The sequence below is a fragment of the Merops nubicus genome, unplaced genomic scaffold (assembly GCF_000691845.1).
Source record: "Merops nubicus isolate BGI_N331 unplaced genomic scaffold, ASM69184v1 scaffold49055, whole genome shotgun sequence".
NCBI lineage: Eukaryota > Metazoa > Chordata > Aves > Coraciiformes > Meropidae > Merops > Merops nubicus.
In genome coordinates, this window is record NW_008609829.1 from 23,452 (window position 1) to 48,022 (window position 24,571).

The 24,571-nt window shown below is 37.9% G+C and overlaps 1 protein-coding gene across 1 annotated transcript in view; it reads left to right on the top strand.

The window, feature by feature from the left end:
* LOC103773327 (myocardial zonula adherens protein-like) overlaps positions 1-20,393 on the top strand; it is a gene marked incomplete at its 5' end in the record, with an annotated part of 37,854 nt that extends 17,461 nt beyond the window's left edge. The window contains 7 exons of the mRNA XM_008940691.1: positions 505-630; positions 1,487-1,615; positions 2,495-2,580; positions 5,889-5,994; positions 18,234-18,317; positions 18,736-18,836; positions 20,306-20,393. Of these exons, the coding sequence (XP_008938939.1) occupies positions 505-630; positions 1,487-1,615; positions 2,495-2,580; positions 5,889-5,994; positions 18,234-18,317; positions 18,736-18,836; positions 20,306-20,393 (720 nt within the window). The remainder of the gene's footprint in view (positions 1-504; positions 631-1,486; positions 1,616-2,494; positions 2,581-5,888; positions 5,995-18,233; positions 18,318-18,735; positions 18,837-20,305) is intronic.
* Positions 20,394-24,571: the final 4,178 nt, after the last annotated feature.

Here is a 24,571-nt window from a genome sequence, read left to right on the forward strand (position 1 = left end):
GTGAAAAAGCAAGAGACAGGAGGGAGGGTACAGCTGTACTTCTAGTTAACACCACATACTTGGGTCCAGCTTAAAGTAATTATTGCCTTGAGTGTTGGTGGTCTTCAAGAAACAGGAGTCAAGTCTAGACCATCTCCAATCTATGCTTCTGTAAAATGGAGGAAGACAAGATCTTTTCAATGTGGAAAGAAATCACACGACTTGGAAGCTGTTAAGGAAGGACTCAGTAAAGAGGCATAGCCCGGTCTTGGATAAGCAATGACTAGTTAAATTCAGACAATATGAAACTTGACGGAACAATAACTTCTGCAAATGTGAATTGCTTGTACACTGGTTGAGTGTTGTAAATATTCTTGATGCAAATGAAAATATGCTTCAACAGTGTCAAATTTATAACAAGGTAGCGCTGAAGATCAAAGTGTTATCCTCGCATCATGAGAGCTTTTGTGTTTGTCCTACCAGCAGTGCTGTACTGACTGATGTGTCAACTTTCCCTTCTTTTAGGTGGAGTCATCACAGGAAGCCAATGCGGAAGTCATGAGAGAGATGACAAGAAAACTCTATAGCCAGTATGAGGAAAAAATGCGAGAAGAGGAACAGAAACATAAAGCTGAGAAAGAAATCCTCCTAGTATGTATAGTCAGTCTGTAAGAATGTTGCTTAGCTTGGGTGTAATTTCTCAATCACATAACACTCCAGAGTTGACATGTGTTCCTTCACTCCTGTCTTTGTGACTAGTCATGTCACAGGTACTAAACTTTCCAAGCTTCTGGGTTTTCAGGGCTAAGAAAAGACTATGTTCAAACACAGTAGCAGTAATAGTAATCTAGATTTCAAAATTTGAAATGGAGTGAGTTGGGCTTTTTAACTTCTGGTTCTCTAAAGACAAAGAAAATATAATGCCCAGTTTTAATGATAGTTTAAGAAGGGGAGGGGGAACAACTTCACTGGATGCTACTGGAGCAAGAACTTTTCCTGTTCCCTGGTTTTCCTCAACCCCTGTCTTTCTATGAGCAGTTAGTTACTGGATTTTTCTAACTGATACAGATAATGACTGAGATTGAAGGTAAATTCCTCAGTCTCTGTCTGTTCGTATTGTTTCATACGTGAGGAAAGTACAAAACTGAACGTGGCAAACTTCAGTGTTTAAAATGCTATCTTCTGCAAAAGCATATTTTTCTTATGTTGTTAGTTCATGGCATGCTCAGAAGGGAAAACAAATATCTAAGAAATGGATAGAAGCTTTTTCTCAGATTTTCCTAATGATGCTTTACATATACCTATGCACTTCAAAGTGCCCCAAATCTTTTGTTCTATACAATTCACATTTAGGGTCACAACTCTTCCAGACTTCTGGGCAGGTGTAGTAAAATGTTTTAAGCTCTGCTTAAAAGTTATTAGCCTGGCTTGATGGCCTAAAAAGTAATAAAAAATTTCTCATTAATATCTTGGATGTCAATGTGACTGTAAATGTTCTTATCTGAAGGAGGAAACAAATAGGCTTCTGAAAGCTATTGAAGAGGCAAATAAGAAGATGCAGATTACAGAAACAAGCATACAGGAAAAAGACCAGAGAATTGGTGAGCTGGACCGTCTGATTGAACGCATGGAAGAGGTATGAGAGTTAGTTGTTCGCTGCCTTTAAGGGAAATGCAGAAGTGCATGGAGGAAATTTGGTTGTTTTTTTTTTTTCTGTCTGCTGCTTGGTACCATGCCCAGTGATATACTGCTGCTGCTTGCTAGTTATTATATCCATAAATATAAACAGACCTGGACTGCCATAGAGACATTGTAATTAAGTGGTTAACTGTCTTTCTAGTGGTCTTTACAGTCAGGGCTGCCTAAGGTGTCAAAAGTTAGTAAATTATGTAGCAAATTAACTATTGTTTTAATGAAAGAGTTTAAAAAGACCATTTAATCTTCCTTTAGTGTGCAAAGTCTTGTAAGCCTCATTAGGCTTAGTAGTAATCATAAATGATGCAAAGCTTCTTAAAAGTGCTTTTGGTAGGTCCACTAAAATGTGTTTTAGTTAAGATTGGATCTTACTATTTAGCCATTTATAGTCCTGATTGGAATTTTATATCCAAACTTGTTCACACATGGATGAAATGCTAAACTGAAACCTTGAGGGTTTTTGTGTAGCAGCCGCTTCATATTCCATGCAGATACCTCTTACTTAAATTATGGCTCAGAGTATTTTGAGGAGAGAAGAAAAAATAATTTTTACTGCCTTTTATCCCAAAAGTTAGGTTCTTCCTTTCCTGCTAGCATCAAGAACTTCTAACTATTCCTCTCCCTCACTAAATATTCCCTACCAAACTGTAATTGAGAGCAGGTTTTTGACAATTTACTTTTAAAGCTCTGAAAGTAGAAATGTTTTGAGACATTTACCTCTTGTGACACTGGCAGCACTACTGTAAAACTAATGGTAGTATGCTTTGTGACGCCTTTGTGTCTTGCCATATGGAGAACTAAGGATACGTTTCTTGTTTAGGAACGTCACCAGCTGCAAAAACAACTTGAACTAAATGAAATACAAATATCTGGAGCAAAATCTGAAAACGACTCCGATAGCGAAAGGTGAGACATCTTGTCTGTGGACCTTCTGGTATTGCTAGGAAGCTTCAGGGATTTGTTTGTTTTTGAACACACATGAATTTTACTTTTTCTAACTTTAAAACTGCAGTCTGGTAGGGATTGTCCATCTGAGTGTAAGTTTATTAGCATGTAGAATATCAAAAGGACTAATTTTGCAACAAAACCCACTTTCATGCATCTCTCTTGATAAGCTGTTTGGCAAACACAGAGAGTACATTTTTAGATGGAACATGTTATGACACATTTGTGGGTTGCATTTTTCCTAAATCTGCATTCCCAAATTCAGCACAGTATAATCCTGACTATGAATACTTTCATTATCTCCTTGTAGACTGCTCAATAGTTTCAAAAGAAAAGACATGCTGTATCCTGTATTAAGCTGTAGGATGTCCCCTTTGAAAATATGAACTCTTGAAGAGAGCAAGAGTTTTGCATGTAACTGCCAGAAGTATCTCTTTCATGTAAAAGAGGGAAAGCATGGTGGAATGTATTTGAGCTTGGAGGGGCAGATCTACATGTGGTGCACATTAAAATATGCATGTGAACAAAATTAAGGTGTGTAGGAAATCTGTCATGTAGCATCATAATATAGAAATAAGCTATGAAGTGATTTGGGGAAAGTGAGAGCGATGTTATTGGCAGTGAGACCTCTGTGAATGGTTGTTCTTGGAAGCCTGAGGCTTAGAAGAAGGATCTAGTAGTGTGGTGGCACATGGATGTGCTGGGTTTTGGCCACAGGTGGCACGTGCATCTATTACTACTTTGGGACTGACTGAGCACCATGACCAGGCAAAAGAAAGCTTCAAGCAAAGTCAGAGGCAAAATTTCAAGAGAAATCTATCCAGCACTGAAATAGCATGGAGTGAAAATTGCTTCTTCTACTCAGAGGTTTATATGACACTATTTGAGTGGGTAAAGATTAATTACAAGAAAGGACTGAATAATTGTGTGGTGGGTTAACCCTGGCTGAACAAGTGATGCCCACCAAGCTCCTCTATCACCCTCCACCTTTCCTCTCCTTCCTCCACAGAGCAAAAGGAGAAGGGAAAAAATAAGATAGAGACAGAAGCCTTGTGGGTAACAAACAAGGGCAGTTTAATGAGAAAGCAAAAGTTAAGCAATGCTGTGTGTGGAAGCAAAGAGCAAAACCAAAGATTTATTCCCTGGTTCCCATCAGCAGTTGATGTCTGGCCTTTCCTGGGAAGCAGGGCTCCAAAACACAGAGCGGTTGCTCCAGAGGACCCAGGAGTAGCCACCCCCTCCTCCTCCTTTGTACCAGCTTTATAGTTGAGCTGATGTCATATGGTATGGAATATCCCTTTGGTCGGTTCGGGTCAGCTGTCCTGGTTACGTTCCCCCCAAGCTCCTGCCCCCCCCTCCCATTGTGGGGGGAATGTTCCAAAGGGCCTCGGTGCTGTGCGAGCACCGCTCGGTGGTAGTCACAACATGGGTGTTACCGACACCTGTCTAACTCCTAACACAAAGCACTGCACCAGGAGGGCTGCAAGGGGAAAATCAGCTCAGCCAGACCCGATACAAATTGTCCTTGATTACTACTTATATTTCTGTGGTGCCCAGAAATTTCGCTTTATGTTTTTGGCATCCTGCTTTTCTGTGGGAAGCATGAACAGAAAAGGTGGTCTCTGCTGAAATACCTCACTGTCCAGTTGTACTGATCTGTGACCAGCTTACCTGGCTTCAGGTTAATAACAGCTTTACACAGCAGCCCACTAAAATAATAATTTAAAGTGAACAGATGTTGCATACAATATAGAATGTGGAGGTGAAAGATGATTGCTTTCTTCCTGTACCTCTGGATAGCAGATACTCTTCTTGCTCCAGTGAATCCTGCCCTATCCACTCAACATGAAGAGTTATGCTGCAGTAAAAATGGTAAAGGCAATGTTCAGATGGGAATTTGCGTAGTGCAAGCAAAGCATACAGTTGCCTTCTATGCTATGCAAGCAATGAGTATGTGTCCAGATGCAGCAGTCTGTTCTGAAGTTCTCTGTACCTGTTCATACCCATCCAGACACTTGAGCTCCATCTGAGGAAGGGCTTCTGTTCCATTGCTCCATTGCTGTCTATCAGTGCTTAAAATTCTGAATCTTTTAACGAGAGCCCAAATATGTCTTACCATTGCAATCAAAATGTAAATGGTCGTTTTGTGAGACCTTAATATGTAGGGCTGAAAAACCTGCAGCAATGCCTTGATTTTTTTTTTTTTTTTGAGTCACTCTCAAAGTGCTGTAGTTACAGTTCTGTAGAGTACTTCACTATTAATAGAGACTCTTTGGGGGGGAAACATCATACAGTTCAATCATTCATCGGAATCATGTTATGCAGTTTACCATCTGCTGCTTAGCCTTAGAATGGTGGTTCTATTTGCAGCTTCAACTGTTTCTTCTGCTGTGCACAGACCAAGATGAAAAAAAGCCTTGTTTTTGATTCCCCTCCTCCACTTCTCAAATTCTATCCCATTCTGAACCTAGGAGTACAGAAGTTTATTTTATAAGCAAATGATTGCTTTCTTTGAAGAATTTCAAGAATTGTACGTTCAGATAAAAATTGAGGTTCAACAAGCCAAAGACTTATTAAGACACTTCCTTTCGATTTCTTTGCATATTCTAAAACTACTTTTCTGGCAAGTTGGCAAACCAGTTTGTTGCAGGAGTTCTGTAGATGTTCACTTCCTGTATTAAATAGATGTGCAGAAATGCAGAATCTATTTAAAGAGTCATACATACAAACTCAAAACATCAACAACAATTCCTGCTGACTGTTGATGAGTTAATACTACTCCAGTTAGCATTCTGCTATGGTTGGCAACTATGCCAAATCCTTGACACAAAGCTTCTCTATAGCAGGAGAGCTTTTATAAGGACACCAGCAAATCTGCATCCTGGCTTTTCTTTAGTATATATTTCCAAAAAGTTTGCAGGTGGTAATAAGTCAGGATAAATATCTCTTTCTGATGGTAAAGACCTAGATGTCTTAAGTGCCTTTCACTTCAAGGAAGGACAGACATCCTAAGGAGATGGGCTTTGTCACATTGTTTAATCATTGGCACTTCAGGCTCTGAGTAAGCACACTAGTATGGGAGACAAAGGTGAGTTAACTTGGGTGGAGACAGCCACTTTGACTAAAAGACTACCATTAAAATGTACTTTGGACAAATTGACATCTAATCTTCCAGATTTATGGTGGGATGTGGGGGTGGGGTGTGTTCTTGTTTTGCTTATACTGCACAGCTCCCCTCTTACATGCTTAATTCTTCAATGTTTTGCTAGGTCACAGCATTTGGAGGAGGTAGCAGCTAGTCTAAGAGAGCGAATCAAACATCTGGATGATATGGTCCATTGCCAACAGAAGAAAGTCAAGCACATGGTTGAGGAGGTGAGATCTAGTAAAACAATTCTGAATCTTTTGGGAACACTGATTCTTTTAGCACATAATCCAAAGAGAGTTCTGTTCTGTGTGCAATTTCCTTATGCCACCTTAGTTACAAACATACCGTAAGATGAGTTAAGCATCTGGGCCTAGTGAAGCAGGAAGACTAGATGAAAGCAGTTCAATTCAGTGGCTGTGGGTTTTATACTGTGATCTTTAGACTGACACTAGTTCTGCAACTCTTCATGGTAGTCCAGGAAATACAATTTACAACTTGCACTTAATTTGAAACATTAAGGGGAACTGCAGAAACAATGCAGACTAGTCATTAAGGGTCTCGTCCTGTACAGAAGTGGAAGGTTGGGGTTTTTTTTGTGGTTCCTCACAGAAATAGCTTTCTCCTGGAAAGCTGCTTTAAGTTATAGACTAGCCGTGTACCAAGAAACTGTTAAGCAGTCAGAAGGCTGTGGTTGTTTCTCCAAGTGGATAAAAGAATGGCATGGGAAACAGAAAAATTAAGTTTAAACTGTAGCTTCGCAAAGCCGACTGACAGCAATATTACACTTAGCCTTGCTATTGCACAGATGGTAGGCATTGATCAAGTATCTTTTATTTGTATTTGGACATCCATTCCTTCTGCATTCACAATGTGCTGTTATAGCATTTCTGGTTAGGCATGGGGTTTTTCCATTTTTATCAAGGTGCTGTTTTTATATATAATACATATACCTGTATATAAATTCACCTATATCTGGTTTTTTTTGTAAGATTCTAATGTTGTCATGCTGTATGATCAGATGTGTGATACTAAGTGTCTTTTTCACAGAGGAATGCAGAACTATCTCTTGGCATTAAAGTTCTTTTTTCTTATCAGTATAGAAGACTGGTATAAAGTCTCAGGGTTTTCTTTATAGTTCAGCTTGCCATTTTCAATATTTTCAAGCAGTATAGCAAGAGGTCTAAAACTGACCCAACAACCTTTATACTATGGTATTCTATTAAAGAAACCTGCTCCAATCTGATAATCCAAACCATCTAACTAATGGGTTATAACAACTATTATTATTTATTATGGTTTGTATTTCTTCAAGCCCACGATCATCTTATGAGCTTTTTTTGTTCTAACCAAAAGTTCTAAAGGACTTGTCACTTTATGATCCATGTGGCAACCCAGATGCTTCTCATAATATATGAGGGTGGTGGCCTAAACTTTGCCCTTTATTACTAAATATATTTTAAACTGTTTCGTGTAACCTGACCTCTAGTGGGCTGCATTGGTATAACAAATATTTTCAGTTCCATGTGTTTTCTGGCAAATATGTATAAAGCTTGGGCCAATGATTATTATTTCATAAGCAGTATATTTAATGGGTAAATTTAGCTGGCTGATTCCTTGTAGGGTTATCTCTGCTGGTGCCTTCATATACACAGAAAGCCCTTCTACATCTTTTGGTAATGCTATTTAACAAGTAGAATGTTAGGTGACCAACTCACTACTGAGCTGTTAAATATGTCGACTTTTAATTGAAGTCTGACTACCTGCTTTTTAAAATCAATTAAATCTCTGTACAAATTCTTGACTGCCACCTAGACATAGGGAGTACATTGTTGCTCTCTCCTTTGGTCCTTGTGTGTTTTAGGTTTTTTTAAATTCAGTTTCCTTGAGAACCACATGAACATCTGTAGCCACATCTGTATTTTCACTAGTGAGCTAATTAAAGACTCCCGTAACAGAGGTTTGATCAGATCAGATGGTACCAAATGCATTAGGCACATAATGCTTTTTTTAATTTTGTGCTACCTGTGGTTTGTGTTCATAGTATGTTTCAGGAAATATCTATGATATTATTGGCATGCACTGTTTTAAACTGGACTCTTAATTAAAGGCCTAAAACTAGCAGCTTACAGAGAAGCAGTAACAGCTGTACCCAGAAGAGCAGCTGTCCACCATGGGGGAAGACAACTAACGTTGCAGATGTACATGCCCTGAGCTATCCATGAATGTATTATTTTTAACGTTTGTGTCCTCTTCTCTACTAAATGTTAGAGAAGTATTTTTAGGCTCACTTTTAACAACACTTACTAACTATGCCATAGAAGCTCTCCAATTGGCAACAAAAATACTTCTTAAAAGGCAGGCAGTTGTGAAGGAATGCTATCTGAAAAGTCTGTTCTGGATTTAAGTTAAAAACTTGTGAGCAGCGGCACTGAACACTTTCTAAAATAAATAGGGAAGATTTTCTAGTGGTGCTACTATTTAGGTCCCAGAAAATGTGTTCATCAGTGTATATTTGAATGCACGTCCTCTCTACACTAAACTTAACCAAATGCAAAATGTAATGGCTAGGAATATCTAGCAAAAGGTCATGAAAACCTGCCATGTTACTTGTTACTGCAACACTTTCATGGCTGGTGTCTGTGAAATAATATTCCACCTTGGGGTTTAATTATAATGATTGATTACCTGCATTTAAATAATATAACTGAGAAAGAAGGAATGATGCAGGCAGCTAGAAAGCCTGCTTTCTGAAATGCTTAGCTTCTCTGTTGCATGAAGATGGACTGAGAACAGGCTAACCTGGCAAACTTGGAAAAGAAGTGGAAAGAAAGCAAATAGTCAAAAGTTTCAGCAGTGCTTTTGTCAGAAGCTGAAACAAAGCAACTATATGAACTAGGTGAGAAGGATGGATTTAGTATTAATCTTGGTATATTTGGACAGATATGAAGTATAAATGAGGGATTTATTAATTCAGTGTAAATTACAATGGATTTATGGTGTTATCATCTCCAGTTTAAACAAAGTGCGCTTACAGAAATTAACATGATTTCAAAGGAGTGCTGAACAAACAAGATATGCTGCTTCAAACTCATATGAAGAGCTGTCAAAATTGAGCAAGTACTGAGATTAATTTGCTTGCTAAAAAATCACAAAATAGATTGCTCTTCAGGCCTTTTGAGGGAAAGACGATGGATCGTTTGCAAGTGGCAGATGCAGGGCATGCTGTAGAAGAACAGTAAGCAGTCAGGAGGAAGTGAAAGGGCAGCTTCATAGTGGAGTTTTGTGATGCACTAGGCAACTCCAACACTTCCAGTGCTGTTTTGATAGCCCTTAAAAATGTGTAGGAGGCTGTGGTCAGTTCTAATCTAGGCATGCATGAAAGGTGATGCTGGCAGAGAAGCACCAAAAGTAGAAGGCCATGGAGGAAAAGAGTATTAAAGCCTTCCTCTTCACAGGACCTGTCTTGTTGGTACTGAATGCAGTAGATAAGTGACCTGTGGAATTGAGCCCAGGCAAAGAAGGACAATCACAGTTCAGCGTGCTTATACTCCTTAGCAAAAAAAATCTTTCGCTTCAAATTTTTATTTCTGAAAATAAACCCTTCCATCTCAGGCATTAATAGAACCCTTTTCAACCTGACCTAGTCAGACTAGTCATAAATTAAACAGGAGCATGGAAAATAACTTTCAGAAGAAGATAAATGGAAGAAATAAAATGGAAGTTTCCTGGAGTTGGTAACCTTTAACATCTCTGTGTTAGATCCCACACACCCCCATTTTTTAGCCTTGTAGGGATTCTCTGCTGTGAGACCCAAGACTGCAACCCATGAGAGCCCCAGCTGAGCAGAAAGTTATCCTGCAGAGTCTTAGAGCCTCCTGTTCTCATTAGAGACATTGCAGATGATATAAGGCTGACAGAGTTATCCCTTTGTTGAACTTGTTTGTTAAATATATCTACTTGTTGCTGGCTTAGTGCAATACATTTTAGATTAAGTGCTGGCAGTTGGAAGTGCAGGACCTGCATTTGGCAGATGTGTAGAAACCCAGCCCTCTTCTTATACTATCTGTATGTAGCAGGCTTTGAAAAAAAGAGTGAGAAAAGACAGACAGCTCATGGGTTACCCAGAGCTCAGTGGTGAAATCAGTGAACATTAATAATGGTAGACTAGGAACTAGGATAGCTTGCTATTTTTTTTATTTTTTTTCCCCCTTGCCTTTGTAGCTGTCTTTAAAGTAGGGCTTGGCAGAGAGAGAGACTTCCAAAGACCATCCAAGAAAACACCAGTTCAATCAGAAGAAGAATTTGCAGGGAAACTCACAGTGTGCAAGTTGGAAGCATCAACTTTAGGCCCTTCCACTAAGGAGTTTCCCTGCAGAGATGGAATTGGTCAGGCAGATGCAGATACAGGTGCTATGGGAAGGCACAGGAAGCAGCCACCACATTGTTTCTTTCAGGGCTGAAATTGCTGTTATTCTTTGAGAAGGGTGAAAGCATGTCTTTTTAGTTATCCATTTGATATGGTCAATCAGTCTATCCTCTCTGTGCCAGTGTGGGAGATGAAAGTTAACTGTAATATAAAGCTAAGTCTTCAAAAGAAATGCAAATCATTGTAGTTTGGTTTGTTTTGTTTTTTAAATCAGCAACAAAAGTATTTCATGGCTTGACCTCTATTTCAAACCTGGAGAGATTTACGAGAGCTTTAGTTTTGAGATTTGTGCAGTTGACATTGAAATGGATTGCAGTTTCATAGCACAGTAAGCTTATTTTATAAATAATATTGTTTCATTGTTGAGAAGCAAGAGAGGGAAGGAAATAACCATTTACATTTTGTAAGCAAGACAAGTGGGTTGATGCAGATATAGGGAGCTGTTGTGAAGGGGACCAAGAATAGAAAAGGATTTTGATTCCATGCCAAGAAATTATCTACAGAACTCAGATTTCACATGAAATTCCCCTAACTACTGAATTGAACTGTCTCTAGGTCATGGCCCATGAGCTGTTCTCCAGCTTTAGTCTCAGATTCGTTGGATAATAAATGGTGACCTAACACCAGGGAGAAGCCGTTTCCTGTTCTGTTGCAGAAGATTCTTGCATGAAAGGACAAAGTGCTAATGAGCAAATGATCTCCCAAATACAGAAGATACTTTGTTTTGCACAAATGGGGACTAAAGAAGACATTTTTTTCCCACCAAAGACATAATAACCAGCTGAAAACTTCTGTATCAAGATACTCCAGATATATAGAAAATATCCCAGTCTTAATATGGAAGTACAGTGTCAATTTTAGGTCAAGTAAAAGAAGGCACGCAGAAGCATAGAGGATGAGAAGATGGAATTACCAGCCACAGACAAAAATGAAACAAAATCTGCATTTCATAGTACCTACAGTAAAAACAAAACAATGGCAACAAAACACACAACAACAAACATAGAAACCCATCTCGAGAGCCTGGAGGAAGAAGATAAATGGCAGAACATAAATAACTTGCCGCCCCGACAGTTCAAGTGTTTGGCTTGCCTCAGTGGACTTGAGCAATGCCATACATTGCTTATCTATTGGCAGAAGTAGAATCATTGCTGGTGCTTGGGGAGAGTGCTTATATATGCATAGCATCAGTTCTTTCAGCTAAGGATTGCCTGGCCAAGTCATTAATTAGAAAACTTTCATATGACTAAGGTAGTTCTTAATAAGGTGGGTTGAATTTTTAGACAATGTGCCAAAGTTTATAAGCCATTAGGACATCTAGGCCCTGTGGGCCTGCTTTAGCAATAGATGTGCATCAGAGACTCCTGTGAGGTGTTCATACAGCTCGTTAGTTTAGGAACGTCTTTAAGTTGGTGCATTAACTTAAATCAATTGGTTGTTGCTTTTTCTTTAAGTACAATCTGAAGTTTTAAAATGCAAAAAACCTTGAGGAGTTGCTGGAGAGATTTAAGGAGGATTAAAAGCCGAAGGTCCTCATTCCAATTTACTGTATTTTACGTTCCCTAAAAAAATGTCAACACTCTTGTCTAGCCTCTGATAAATACCACTTAAGGTCCAGTGAAATATTGGACTGAGTAAAATCTTGTTCTTGTACAGCAATTATCTCTGAGAATTCAGGCTGGTGTTGCAGTATCTTGTCTGTCTTGTTTTGTGTCATATAGTATGTGTTTGTCCTGTGTTCTGTCGTATTTATGACCAGTTTGTTCATGTCTCTATATCAGTGTTACAGATGCCAAATCCATTAATGGTAGGTGAATAAGGGAAATATACAGTACTTGAATAATATATAATACTTAAATACAAATACATTAACACCGTCATGTTCTGATAAATAATTTAAACTAATGGATGATAATATCAAGTGGTAAATGTTGACTGAGTTTACCTAACTGCTGGATCTGTTCAGTCCAATAGATAACTGTATATTTTAAGCCTCTGGGACTGTCTGAGTACACAGAATAAAATAAAGTTTGCTATTTCAGAATTCCTTTATAAAGGCTCTACAATTGGACACAATTTCAATTTTCTCTTAAGATGCTTTTTCTTCTGCTTTAATTGCTTTGTAATTCTCTTGATTTCCCTTCTAATACCACTAGTTAGATCTATAGCATTTCTTTAAAGACTCTTCGCTTCAGGGCATGCAATTCTCCTCATGCCTGTTTTACTTAAGTGTTCTCTCCATGAAATCAGTTTAATGCTGTTGACTTTCATCTTTCCATCTTACTGAAGCTTTCCATCTTACTGAAGCAGAATTTAGTTGCTAGTTGGAGAAGAGCAAGAGAAATTCAGAAGTGCAGCTTTGCCTAGAAAGTATTTTCACAGTCCACTCAAGTAGTATGGTGATTTTGTTCGGTTTTTGAGGAGGTGTATTGGAGACTGTATAAGGTGCAGCAGTCAGAAAGAAACAGATCTTCATTGATGGGACGGACAAGAGGAATTTAACTTTCTGGCAGTTGCTACAAGATAAGATGACAATCTGCACAGGCTAAGGGAGCTTGAGAAAAATGACCTCACGGTTTCAGAAGGAGGGAAAAGCGTAAAGGTGGTAATAGCAATAGGACTGAATCAAGGCATAAAGAGCTTGGAAGTGAGTGCTGTGGCCATATTAATCCTGAGCCAGTGGATGATTCACACTGCATATGGGGCCCTATGTGCTGATTCAGATAATTAGACATTGGAATGGGTATGTGAAATGCAAGCTGCACACCCCACACAATCTGTAGGGCATGTCATGGGTCCTGCCATGACGAGGTCTGGTGCCCTTCCTGTGCCTGACAGCCAAATGCCAGGGGTGGAGGAAGGGCTAAGCTTAGTTCACCCCACCGTGCTGGCCTGTTGCCAGGTGCAGAGCTCCTGAGCAGCATCTTACTGAGTCACTGAGCCAGGGAGTTCACCTCTCCTTGTTGTTACAGCATTGGGGGGAATGCTCACCAGCCCCTGGGGTAGCTATGAGAAAGTGATGCCCCTCAGTTGCTGGCAGACCAGATAAATTACAAACTGTAGCTTGGGCCTTGTAGCTTTTCCTTTCCCAGTTTTGGAATAGTCAGATGTCTCCCAACAGGAGAAGCGAAAGCAGGAGCAGTGAATACAGTGGGGTGAGGGAGAAAGGAAAGAATGAGAATGAGATGAGAGGTAAAAGGGTGATGGTGTGGCCCAGGTTTGCTAATTTCATGTCTTCACTGTTAGCAGACCTGTTTTGAAAGGAATGAGTGGGTCATTAATGTAAAATGATATTGCTAAGTAGGTTGATAGTTTTGTTTGACAGTTTAATGTGGACTTGAAGGTTGTAGAAACACTGGTAGAAATGTGGAGGGAAAAGAACAGGTAGTCAGTCTAAAAGGTCAAGAAGTAAGTGCTAGGGAAACTGGTCACTTCTAGAGAAGTCTGGTAGAGGAGAGGCTGAAGGATACCTGAATAGTGCTTGTAGAAAATGATGAGGAAATCTGAGAGGGTAGCTGTGCAAAAGTAAGATTTAGGAACAAGTTGCTGAGTTGTCAGGGAGCTGAAATGCTGAAGTCTGCAGATACAGCAACGATGAGGTGGATTTTAGGCCTTGGGCACTAAGCAAAGAAAATGTAGGAACAGTTTGGTGATAATTTTGTCCTGGAGTCCATCCAGAAGCGACTTGGATCGAAGAGTCAGTCCCTTGGAAGTTGAGTCTTTGGCTTGCACTGATCTATTTCTGTCCCTACTCTACTCTGGCCATCACTTGGGCCCTCAGTTCAGTATTGTGTTTGACCTGTCTTGCTGCTTCTCTCCTTCTCCTTACCTTATATTCAACTAAAAGTCAAAATCTATTGCTGTCACCTGCTAGTTTTCTTGCTTTTTGCAACTTCTTGAAACAGACACTCTCAAGACTTGTGTTTGTGCAATGCAAGTTTATGGTGCTGTAAGTGTTATTATCTTATTTTGGGTTGCCATAACTAACATTTTTATAGAAAAATCAAAATTACATTGAGTAGCAAGGCATGAATTTTATTTTTGAAGTGCTTTTACCCAACATCAGCATTGTGATCCAGTGCTTTTGTTACAACCCCCTCTCAAAGGAAACCATGATTTTGCTTTATGCAATGTGAGTTATATTAATGTATTGAATTAAGTTTGCAGTTTATTTAATATAGTAATATATTAATATAATCCCCTAAAGTTATTCCTCTTTTTCCTGGTTTCCTGTGACCTATACCCTCAAGTGTTCATCAAAATGTGTTTGCTCACTGCTGGTGCTAATGGTGTAAGTCCTTATTCAGTAAATAAACTTTTTTGTAGTAAACTGTTCTGGTTGGATGTGTCATCTATGTCAGCCCTCTGGATAGGTTTAAAGGTGTGTCATAACTTTAGAAGTTGTTTCAGCCCTTGGACTGCAGTATCTGCTGAGAAAACTAGTTGGCCATGTGTCTGGGAGTGTAGGGTGCCTGCATGAAGTAATATGAGTGTCCTGCTACAGTCTGGCCCTCCTTTCCTTTTGCAGCAGCCTCAAAGGGTAGCTCTGCTCCATCTGGGCAGCAGGGACTCCAGCACTTGTCTTGGTGCTTAAACTGCCTCTCATTTTAGCCAATGGTGAATTTTTTTCTCAGGGAATATATTTGGGGTGTGTGGCTGTGTCTTTGATTTCATGATGTTCTAAAGATCCAGCAGAAAGGTTTATACATTACCCAACTCACAGCGTTATCATAGCTGTAATCTGCATGGTCTGATCACGCTGGTTTGTTTTCCTGCCAGACTAAGACTGCCCATGTGATGATGCCAGACCACATTGTCTCTTCTCCATGCTGTAAAAGAGAAGGTGTATTTTTAAATCCTGGCATAACTCTTCTGAGGGACAAAGTAGATTGATTTAATGAGTTCTGACTGGTTTACTATGTAAACATGTTAAAATGAGGCAGGCAGTATTGCTGTGTATAGTTCAGTCTTCTTGTCCTTAGAGGATTCTCACAAAAACCAAACCAAACCAAAACACAAAACAAAACAAAACAAAACATGAAAATTACAGAATGGCTTTTTGGTGATCAGGTTTGTGTTTGGGAAGGGGATGAGGCTGTATGTCAAGGTCTTCCTCTTTGTATTCTCTGTTGGATTTTAAGGAGTCCATACTAATTTTTCAGACTATTCTGTACTTCTATAGAATATAGAGGTGTATATATTCTATGTACACTTCTGGTTTTTTTACTTCTATAATATAGTACTATGTTCTATAGAATACTTCAGACTATTCTAGTTAAAATAACTCAAGAACATTCTTAGGGAGTTTGTGTCTCTAGCCAATGTGAAGAGTAAAAAAAATGTAAGTTTAATTTTAATTTGTTTGTCCATAGTATTGGTAAACATAATGTCACAGTTTACTTCTTAGAGCCTTTGTATTATAGAGTTAATATAACTCAAGGGTATGTCTTAGTGGCTATGAAACACAAGAGTTTGGTCTTGCTTTTGGATAATAGATAATTCAATCACTTATTTGGAAACAGAAGTATTTTGTGTTTGATACAAAAACCAGAACAGGCAGTTGATGAAGTGTAATACCTTCAATAACAAGAATTAATATTTGTCAGCACAAACCCCTTCCTGATCACATGACTCTGCTCAGCTTCAGTCGTCTTTGTGTCATACTGATTACTGGTGTTAACCTTTTTTCCTTGTATGTATAGTAGGAGTACAGAGTATTAATAGCGAAGATCCACTTGAAAGTCCTAAAAGGTATTTTTTTTTTTCTGAAGTGGAATTTATTGGCACGACTGAAGTTATTGAGCCAGTGAAGATATAACTGACTTAATTTAGTCATACTATTAAACAATGTTCATTAAATATGAAGATCAAAGTATGTTCTGTAGTTTTCTAAAGATGCTGCATTTGTTGTGTTCCTGTGATTTGAAAACTGAAATTATAGTAGCTTTAGTTGAGATGAATGATTTTTACATGCACTTTAACATAGAAGTAAAAAAAAAAAGAAATACCTGACCTTGAGAAAGATGGATGATGTTAGCACTCCAGTTTCTGTTATTGTTCAGCTGAAAATACTGTATGGAGTTCACATTTTAGCTTTTCCAAATAATAAGTGATCCTTGTGTCAATGAGATGTGGTAACTGAAGATCATGGAGACTAACTTAAATCTGAGTTGATTTTATAATTTTTTTGTTGTTTAATTTATGCATTTGGTTTGCTTCATTTTTTTCATAGTACCGCACATTTTGGTTGAAATGTTTTATAATACCTAGCAGTACATTTTTGGGAGGGTTATAGTACTACTTTTGTTTTGATTATTGTACCTTTGAATATTTTAGCATTCTCTTTTCTCATGATGCAAATATTTCTACTAATTATTGTTTCCAGACATAGTGAAAAGTTTTACCCTGGTGGTTTTGAAGGCGTTTGTTAGTGTTCTTTCACAAAACTGATTATAAGATATAGAGTTAAAAAGTGATGGGTGAGAGTGCATGGAAAATATGCTCAAGTATTTATCAATCATCTTTCTTGCATATCAATGTAACATAATGACAACCAATATAAATTAATGTATCCTGAGCTTCCCTCAATTTCAATTTGGTTGTTGTATAAAATTAATTTCTTTTAGTAAACGTCCACTAAATTTTTTACTAACAAATGCTTTTTACTTCTTTCCTTAAAATTGTATCAGTGAAGTCCCCAGCCAATCAATAACTTGACATAATAAAGCTACCTCACTTCATGTGAACTGCTACAGAAGATACCAATTTTTTATTATGCATAGGTGTTTTTATAGTTTTCTTGAGATAAAAAAGCTATAAGAATAGATCTGGTTTTCTTAACTGTTGGCACATTGCCCAGAAATGTAGAGGAATGTGATGTGCAGGGTGCACACTTTTCTAGTGCTGTAACAGCAGTTTGAATACCTTTCATAGCTTTAAGGCATGCACTATTTTATATATACAGTAATAGAGACTTTACTAAAAGCAGTGCACAGCGTTCCATTTGTGATGTGGACCATCCATTTACTAGTTTGGTTTACTTCTGATTCTGCTTTCAGGCTTAAGTTCAGAAACTTTTCATATCTGTAATTTACTTCAATGCATTGTGGAGACAATTGCCTTAGAAAATACGCTGTTTGGTAAAGCAGAAATTGTTGGTTGGGCTCTGCTTAGTTAAAGAATGCTGACATGGAGCAGGGAGAGGTGTTTAGCTATTAGTGTTGCAGCACCTCAGTTGAGAGACATTCCTGTGGGCTTAGTAGGGGAAAAATAGCAGGTTTGACTTTCATATCATCTGACCTCAAAAAAACCCACGTTTTTAGAAGGCCATTTCCACACAATCAGAACAGCTTTGGCCCAGCAGCAATGGACTAGTATGAAATCTGGGTCACCCAGTTTCTCTGTCCATTCCTGCATGTGCTGGTAGCAGGCAAAGATTGAATGCAAAAGTTCTTGTATGGCTTTGTGACCAGCAGAAAACCCAGAATATAAGGAAGATTGTCTTCTGATATAGAACAGCAGTTAGATGCAATGCTTCTGGTGCAGCTAGCTTTGTTTTAATTTTCATTAACATTTGTAAATAACTTGTTCCCATTCCCTAAGTATAAAAAGAAAATGCACTTTTTTCAAGAGATCTGGTGTGCGAGGAAATAACTGAACAAATAAGACCTTCAAGAAACTAGCAAATGTGCAACATTATTTTTGGGTGTAGTTAAAATTGTCTAGAGCAAAGGCCTTTGAATCCAAGATGGAGTTTTCCCTAGTTTGTTTCATTACATGATGTCTGAATTTCCATTCTCTTTACAAAAAAAACCCCAAATTCTTAAAAGCCATGTTAGTATATGTGTATCATCTTTATATAAATGATCCTAATTGTATGAGATGATAGCTAATCCATGGATTAAGCAGTTTGTGAATATGTGTAGGTATTCAATCACTGCTGAACATATAAATTAAATCTCTTTTCCTCCTGTGGTTTCTAGGTCTTTTACATGCTCTTCGCATCCCCATTAGACTAAATGACTTTATTTTTCTTCCTAGATTGAAATGCTAAGGAAGAAAGTAAAAGAAAAGGAATTATTTATAATACAGCTTTTAGAAAAAATCTCTTTCTTAGAGTGTGAGGTAAGGTATTACATTTTTAGTTTATATTACTGTGATTACTTAGTGAAACCAAATAAAATGTCAACTGATTTCACCTGATGTTATCTGGATGCATATTTACTAGATGTATTTGCTGTTTTCCACAACTTATGATGCCATTCACATGAGGAACGTATGTAATACAAAGTCTTAATATTTATGCTAAGTTCCTTAACATGCAATTTTATAACAGTATTATAATTACTTAAAACAGAAGCTTCTGAATAACTGTTGGTTTAATATTTTTTTTTCCGCTGAGAAGTAAGGGTTCCTTTATTTTCTCAATAAATACTTTTACATTATTTCTTGCGTGGAAAAGCCAATGTGCAATTTTATTTCCTTGTTTAATTAACCTGATTTAAATAATATAAACTTGTGATGAAAATTACTGTTTTTCCAGAATAAAGAATTACAAGATAAACTGGACTACTTAATGGAAAACCAACCAAAGACCAATATAGAAACCAGAGATACTGGTGTAGGATGTGATCTTCCATACAGGTATTTCCTTCTTCTTCTTGGTCATAGGAAACTTCTTCATAATGTCCCTTATTGGTGCTGTATTAGTAAGTCATTGTGTTAATAAATTGTTATAGAGTTTTGCAAAACTTTTCTGATTTTAAAGGCGTACACCTATTAGGTGTAGTGTACTTCAGTGACTTATGGAGTAGGGTATTTTCTTTTTTTTTTTTAAATTCAATATTCAAGCATATTTCAAACCCTTCCGGAGTATTTGTTTACAGTAATGGGATTTAAATGGAGAGTAAAGCTAGAAGTCAAGAGATCTGACTTTGTGAAATATGGGAAATATTGATGAAATGTGTCTGCTGGCAGCACAGCAGAAGAAATGGGCAGCTCTACCCCGAGGCTGGCTAATGCTGGCTTCACGCACACTTCATTCTTGGTGTTCTGGGAGATGCGTCCAGGACCGTTTCAAAGAACAGGTAATGCCATCAGTAACAGTTTAGGGCTGCAGCAATTTCTGGAGATATCCTCGCCCTAGGTGGAAGGTTGCCAAGTAAACAGCACAGTAACATCACCGCTTCTGCACTGGAACAGTTGTCTCCGGTCTGTGGTATCCAGTGGCTCTCTAGCCTGGCTGTGTAAAGATCCCGGTATTGTGCTGCCTCTTCCTCCCCTTTCATTGCCTCGAACACCACAAGGTTGCACTAAGCCATGGAGGCAAGACTATGGGCTTGCACTTGAAGCTTCCCCCCATGAAGCTGCCACAGGGAAGGGCAAAACAGAAACCATAGTAAGGTAAAGAGGACCATTGCACAGGACTTTTACTACCAACAAATAAACTTGTTCATCATTAAATCCTTCAGATTGAGGAATGTAAATTAGCATGTGAAATCGGCGAGCTGCTATACAAACTAAAATTTCGTTCCCAGTTTCAAAATACACTCATTTCAGTGTTCAGCATAAAGCATATTTTAATGGCATGAGCTTTGAAACCTCAAAACTGGTGGTTTTCACTCAGGGTGCCAACAGAAAGCTATCTCTGTTGTCCTCTCTGGGGCCTCTCTGTATGTAACCATAGCCCCTACTTACCTGATATTTTTCCTAGCTTTGAGGTTTATCTCTATGCATAAACGAGCCTGCATGCAGTATAGATTTTATGGAATTACTTTTTCTAATTAATTGTGGTTTTAAATGTAATATTGCTGTCTTTATTGTTGCAGGATCCTTAGTCTTAGTAGCTGGACATTCCAGTATGAGCTTTAGCAGATGCCTGCATGTAAATTTCTCAGTATCTGCCACCTCTTTAATCAAGTGTTCTTTATGGCATTACAGAAAAGAAATATGGAACGTATCGAATACAAGAAATGGTTTAATTTTAGCCTGTCAATATCAATAACAAGGCACAAGTTCATTGGTGTGGCATTTCTAGCCTGGTTGTCTGATACTCTGACATTAACTCTGTAAGCATTTTCTTGTCTCCTTAACAGTACAAGTACTGAGAACAGAAGATCTCCTGAAAGCACAAGGCCAGTGAGGACATACACTCCATTCAAGAGAGTGTTGGAATTTAGCACAAAGAACAGTACATCTTAAGCGTTCAAGTCAACGTGCTTTCTAAATACAAGCAAATACCTTGCGCCTTTGCAGCTTGATTAGATAAGTTTTTATCAAGCCATAGAAAAGAACAGCAGCGTGGAGTCTTGCTGAATTCATCCTGAAAGCAACTTCTTTAGTAACTTCCTATCTGAAGTTACTTCTGACATTAACTGTGAGGGGGATGTGGAAGAAGTGGGATGATTGAAATGGAAGTCAACACTGCTTCATTAGAAGCTGTCTAGTGCAATGTGTCATTTCAAATGCCTGTAAGGAAGGAGTTGTATAGCTGTACAGGATTTTTTTTTTCTTCAGTTGTGTTGTAGTTCTCTTTGTGTAATAGAGCTTTAATATATTTTATTTTAAATACTGCTAGAAGCAATATCTGAAATTAATGCTGGCAGAGTTAGTCTGAAGGCTCCCCCTTTGTCCACGTACGAAGTGTGAGGGCTGTTCATGCTTGTCATAGAGACCTGGCATAGTTGAGGGCTTTGTTCACCTGGAAGAAGTTCGCTCATAACCAGCACTTTTTTGCTGGGAGGCAGAGATGCAACTGGGCTGTTTCAAACGATTCCCTCAACACACACAGGTGAAGGTTGTGTTTGTTGCTCAAAACAGTAAACGATAGAGCAGATTATAATGGATTTTGCTTCACTGGACTGAGGCACTGGTTTGCACTTCTTCAGTCATGGGATAGAGTGACTGTTGGTGATACATTCAATTGTAATTGTGTAGAAAAATCCCTGTCACTTTGGGGTTTTTTTAATTTACTTTTTCATTAGAGGAAGGAATTTTCATTAAACAGAATATTGCCTACAGCAACCTGCAGCAGTCCCTGCAATTCCTACAGCAATAGCAATCCTGAATTAGGATTCTGGTTTCTTTTTTTCCAAAGCACTTAAAATCTTATCCTTGACTTCAAAGTACCAGCAAATCTAGTTCTGAACTTATTTAAATATATATATATAGGATATTTTTTTACATCTTGTTTTGATCTCCCAGTCTTAGTGAACTAAAATGAAGTATGAATATTTTCTTGCAGTTCTGTTAACATGAATGAAGGGCATTTTTTTTACTACAGTAACTGCTACAGAAAACAAACAACTTAGGTTTTGTAGGAATAATATTGTTCTTGCATTAAATGTCAATCCCAGGAGGTACTCACCTTGCCACAGGGCTTCACAAAGTGATTGTTTTTATCTCCAGTCTAATGCAAGAGCTTAAATTCAGTCCCGTCTGTTCAAATTAAGTGTACTCAGTAAAGTTGTATTTAAAATAATAATATTGATGTTATAATCCAAATCTTATTCATACATTATTACATGGGTTTCTGAATTCGTTAGAGAACTTTACTTCATAGTCTAACAGCACAGCTACAGAACAAACAAAGTAGCCTGTGTTGAAGGATGTTTTGAAGGCTGTTTTGATGTGGTGTAGGTATCTTGCAGGAACATGAACTGCTTGATAGAATAAAAGCCTATACAAAATAAAATAGGAAGCTCAAACTTCTCAGCTTTTGTGCTCAGATCATCCTGTTTGCACATAAGCTATTTTTTCCTCATGTCCTGTTCAATTCCTGAGAACTTAAGATGGTCATTCTTTCTAAAAAGTCAAACACAGTATTATGGACAAAATTCAAGAAAAAATTGCAATCAAAGCCATTAATAAAAAGATAAAATTATCTACTCTTAGAAGGAAGCCTTTAATGTGCACTGGTATAGAAGCTGCAAATATTAACTGCTGCTCAATGTTTCTTTTAAAAAGAATAATTTAAAAATACATTGTTAGTTTTAATAGCTATAAAAAGAAACTTTCTTTTGCATGTGATGAGGGAGTGCAAAAGATCTTCTAGGTATCAAAAGGGCAAAGAAAACCCTCCAGCTGTCACAGTAGTAAAGAGGCATGATACCCACACATTTGCTTAAATAGCTGCTCCCAGAGCAGAGGTGCAAAACTTCTAGAGGGGGAAACTGCTGGAAGAGAAGGTCCCTATAAAAAGTCCTCAAACGAAGGGCACTCTCATTATGCAGAGCAGAGGACGTGTCTTGTACCTGCACACCGAAGACATGGAAGCAGCTGGCACATGGAGAAGCTGTAGTCTTAACAGTGCATAGGGTATTTCTGATTGAAGTTTTCATGCTTGAGTGAATTTGGGAGATTGAGTTTACTGAACAAAGTTCCCAAGTAACAGATAATTTGAATAATAACTGATTTATGGATATGAGCAACTAAGATCATGAAGTCAAACTCTAAAAGAGAGCACATTTAAATTAGAAGTGTAGGTTGATGGTCCCAAAAGATGATGGGTAATAACCCAACTCACATTTCAGGGATAAGCTTTGTACTTGTGTAATTACACCTCCCTCTAGTGGCTGATAACAGCAAACATTTGGTCTGTACCTGAAGCGAAAGACAAAGAACTAATCCCAACTGGCCATATTAAAGTCCATTAGGGTTGTAGCTTTAGTTCACTACATAATGCCTTTTAGCAATTTTGCACCCACATCTTCCTTCTATATTTCAGGAATTTAATTCTGAACTATGATTTGTGAAAGTGACTTTCAAACTTAAGGATGATGGTGGTATTTATAGATTAAAGGAAATGCCTATTATAAAAGACATCAACTGACATATTTAAATAAATAAACATACCTTATCCCTCTGTTTTTTGTCAGAATTCAGAAAACAGAACCTGATGACTGTGAGGTGTTCAGTGAAAGGTAGGAGAGGGCAGCGTGAAGTATCAAAATGTTGTTTGGACACAAACTTCAAAAGGAAGTTCATTCTACTTTTAGCATATTCCCAAGGATCTCCTCTGAAAATACTGCAAGCTATTTTAACTATGAGACTTGCAAAATTATACAAATCTGCTCCAGACTTTACCATGGCTGCAGCAGGGTGCTGAATTTTTCCTTTAAAAGCTTTCTGTCAAAATTCTGTCTTGAATGTTTGATGAAATACGATATTTTTTCTAAACCAAGTAAGGATTGAATTCTATGCTACATTCTATGAGCATTTTGACATGCAGTGATCTGGATGACCATCATTTGATTGGACTACTGGTCTAAATTTGGTAACTATAAGAACAGGAGAGGAACAGTATTTATATAATTGTGTAACATGAAAAGTTAGAGCTTTCCAGACAAATCAGCAATGTAAACTAGCATAGATAACAAATCTGACTGAAAAGACTGCAACACTTCAGTATAAATTTTGTCAATTTGACATTGGGTTAACTAGTACTATAACATAAGAAACTAGTAAAATTTCTGTTAACATCAGTAAAAGCCATATAGATAGGTCCCAGAAAGTGCATTAAATGTAAGTCAATTGTATGACTACATTTGTACCATGATATGTATTCTTTCGTGATTTATTCCAGATACTCTGGGAAGTATTTTGGCATACAGTTTTCATATATGCTGTATAAATTATGCAGTTACATTGTATGCTTTTAATACATCCTGTATGTAGGACATGAAAAGGATAAATTGCAATAAATTCTGTATTTAAACTTTCTATTCTGTTGTGTCAACATTCATTTAGAAAACAGCTTACTGTAAAACCTTGCAAACTCTTATCCTACACTATCTTGTCTGTTCTAAACACTTATGACTGCAAAAGCGGTTCCCCTGGAGACTTGATGTTCTTGTCAGTGTTTCCTTTGGCAGATGGGCTCTTGAGAACGGAAGACACTCCCTTGCTAAAGACTAAAGACTCCTCTCAAAGCCAAGTAACAAAAGTAGATTAACTCCTTTGTGAAAAAAAGAACTATTGACTTGCACAGGATAAACAAAAACTGGGCACTGCAGCTCTTGCAAAAAAACCCAACAACTTCAGATCCCACAGATAATTTCTGAATACATTTGGGATGATGCTCTCCAGGCTTCAGCATGATGTGATTGGGATGACTGGCCCATCTTTTTTTACAGTTTATATCCACTCAGCGCTAACAGAGATTTATCTTTAAGACTGTCACAATGAAACAACCTACATGTCAACTAAATAAAAGGAGGTCATGCAAACATGACACTCACAGTTGTTACTGGTTTGTAATGCTCAGCTGTAGAATATGAAATTTAAACTTGAGTAATGCTCTCCTGTGTACTTGTATTCAGTACAGATTGCCAAAAGGACCTCATAAAGTCTTACTGAGATCAGCTATGCTCACTGCTGAA